The sequence below is a fragment of the Mesitornis unicolor genome, unplaced genomic scaffold (genome assembly GCF_000695765.1).
Source record: "Mesitornis unicolor isolate BGI_N332 unplaced genomic scaffold, ASM69576v1 scaffold39717, whole genome shotgun sequence".
NCBI lineage: Eukaryota > Metazoa > Chordata > Aves > Mesitornithiformes > Mesitornithidae > Mesitornis > Mesitornis unicolor.
In genome coordinates this window covers 1-2,215 of record NW_010195054.1, presented here as the reverse complement: position 1 = coordinate 2,215, position 2,215 = coordinate 1, and the positions used below count along the sequence as shown (strand labels likewise).

Genomic DNA, 2,215 nt, shown 5'->3' with positions numbered 1-2,215 from the left:
ATGTCTGGAAGATGTTTGGGTTCAATATGCGGATACAGGAGCCAAGAAACAAGTTAGGAAGTAGAAAGTTTGGATCCTGATCCCCAGCAAAGAAAAAGCAACATAAGAATGCAAAATACAGAGGAGGAATTAATTATGGAGAGCATCTGTGTTTGCTAATGGGACAGAATTAATTTCACAGTGAGACTTTGGCTACAGTGTCTACAGGGGCTGGTCCAGAGCATGCTCAAGGGTAAGGGGAAACATTAACAAGAAATAAAGAGGAACTTACACAGCTACTTTCTGGGTTGTATAAAACATATGCTGTGTGAACAACCTGTCATTTTCACAACTAAAATAACTTGAAAAGGGGTGAATCAAAGTTATTCTATTACAAATATGAGTCACCTATATATTGATACACCATGATGGAACAGAAGAACAAACAATTAAACACGAAGTATTTAACCATAGCTTTTATTACATGGAAGCAAGCAATGGTTCATTTTCCAAGCCACAGATGGTTGAACAGTTACAGCTTGCCTCAGTTCCCAGTATGGAATGATTTCATCCTGTGACGCTGGATGAAATCCTCAGCGAACAGGGTAAAAGTCCTCCAAAAGCTCGCCTATTCTTCTCTTTTCTGCAAGAGGCAAAAGGTGGAGTTGGGAAAACCTCATCAGCATTTGAGATTAATATTAAAAACCTTCAAAATCAATGTCTTAAGGTTAACAAAGCCACCAAAAATCTGGTTTTTGCTAAACAGTGAATGATTAGCTTGCTGCATAACCCCATCATTTCTTTTCCATAGGGCTCTCCACAGATCCCTGTGAGATCTCAATACTAATGCTCCTCTCTTTTTACATATTCCTTCTGACACAGCGTGATGTGGATCACAATCTCACAGCCAGAGTCACCTAACTGTATTTTATTAGAAAAAAACAGTTTTCACCCAAATTTGCTGTTGCATTGCTGGGCTCAGTGACTGCATTTAGTAAAACGCTGTTCCTTCACCAAGTGTCTACGTCAACAGAACTTCAGATTTCCTGCCATTTCTATTCAGTCTTTTTTTTCCACCTACTCTATTTTCCGAATATTCATCATGCCATTTTTGAATCAACATGCACTGGAATTTTACAAGAACAAACAGTAAAATTCATTTTACAAGGAACTGTGATTTCTAATTTCCACTACTTCACTTCTTCTTCAGTGGCACAAGCTTGGTCTATTCTTATGTCTTTTGGGTCTACCATTTTTATATTAAAATGAGCTTTTAAGAGGAAGAGTTGGTCACCAAGACAGCTGGTCAGCTCAATAAAAACATCTACTTTAATATGAAAATACTGTTGTAATTTAGATTGTGAATTAGCAGGAATTTTAGCAGTGAGTATGACTTGCTAGAAAAGAAGAGATTCTGCAAGCAGCCCAGCAATGTCTGTACACACACTAACACTTATTAACGGGCACGTTATGGCAGGCTGAGGTCTTTCTTAAAGTACCGACTTATTATACCTGCTGCCTTAAAGTCTTCCGGGTGGTGCCTCATGTACTCGAACAGCTCCCTGTCCACTTTGGCATGTAGGTATGCCGCACGTTTAAGGAGGTAATAGCCAGCAAACCACCCCACGGTAGTGAACAGGATCTGGCGGTGAACACCTGCACAGGAAGAGAAACGTTCCCCTGCTTCAGCGCCTCTCCCGGCCCCACATGGGCCCCCTGCTTTCTCCAGCCTCCTCTGGACATTTTGGCCCCGCATTCACCAGCTCCTCTCTCCTTGCTTTGCCCCTGCGGACAGACCCCCCAGGTCCCTACAGCACCCTCCCCTACAGACCTCCCATGGCCTCTACCAGCCCCAGAGACCTTCCCTTTCCTCACGGCTCCCTCTCCTTTGCTCCCAACCCCTTATCTCCCACAGAGACACCTCAAATCCCACAAAGCACCCTTTTAACCCCCCCACTCCCTTCACCTCGGGGTCTTCTCTCCTTCCCACTGCCCCTATATCCCTCAGAGTGACCCCAAATCCCACATATCCCCTTCCCCAGCCCCTGTAATCCCCCCAGCCCCTCACTTCAGGGCTCCCTCCCCTTCTCCCTACCCCTATATCCCTCACAGTTACCCCAAATCCCACATACCCACTTCACCATTCCCTCACCCCAGGGCTCTCTCCTCTTCCCATCCCTTCATATCCCTCAGTGATCCCAAATCCCCTCCACCCCCATACAATGCCCCTTTCCCA

The 2,215-nt window shown here is 44.7% G+C and overlaps 1 protein-coding gene across 1 annotated transcript; it reads right to left on the bottom strand.

Moving 5' to 3' along the window:
* Positions 1-572: 572 nt before the first annotated feature.
* On the bottom strand, positions 573-1,635 carry LOC104533824 (NADH dehydrogenase [ubiquinone] 1 subunit C2-like; the record flags this gene model as incomplete). Its single annotated transcript, XM_010187995.1, has 2 exons — positions 573-622; positions 1,492-1,635. Coding segments are annotated over 2 exons (194 nt in total), but the record flags the coding sequence as incomplete, so codon positions are not given.
* Positions 1,636-2,215: the final 580 nt, after the last annotated feature.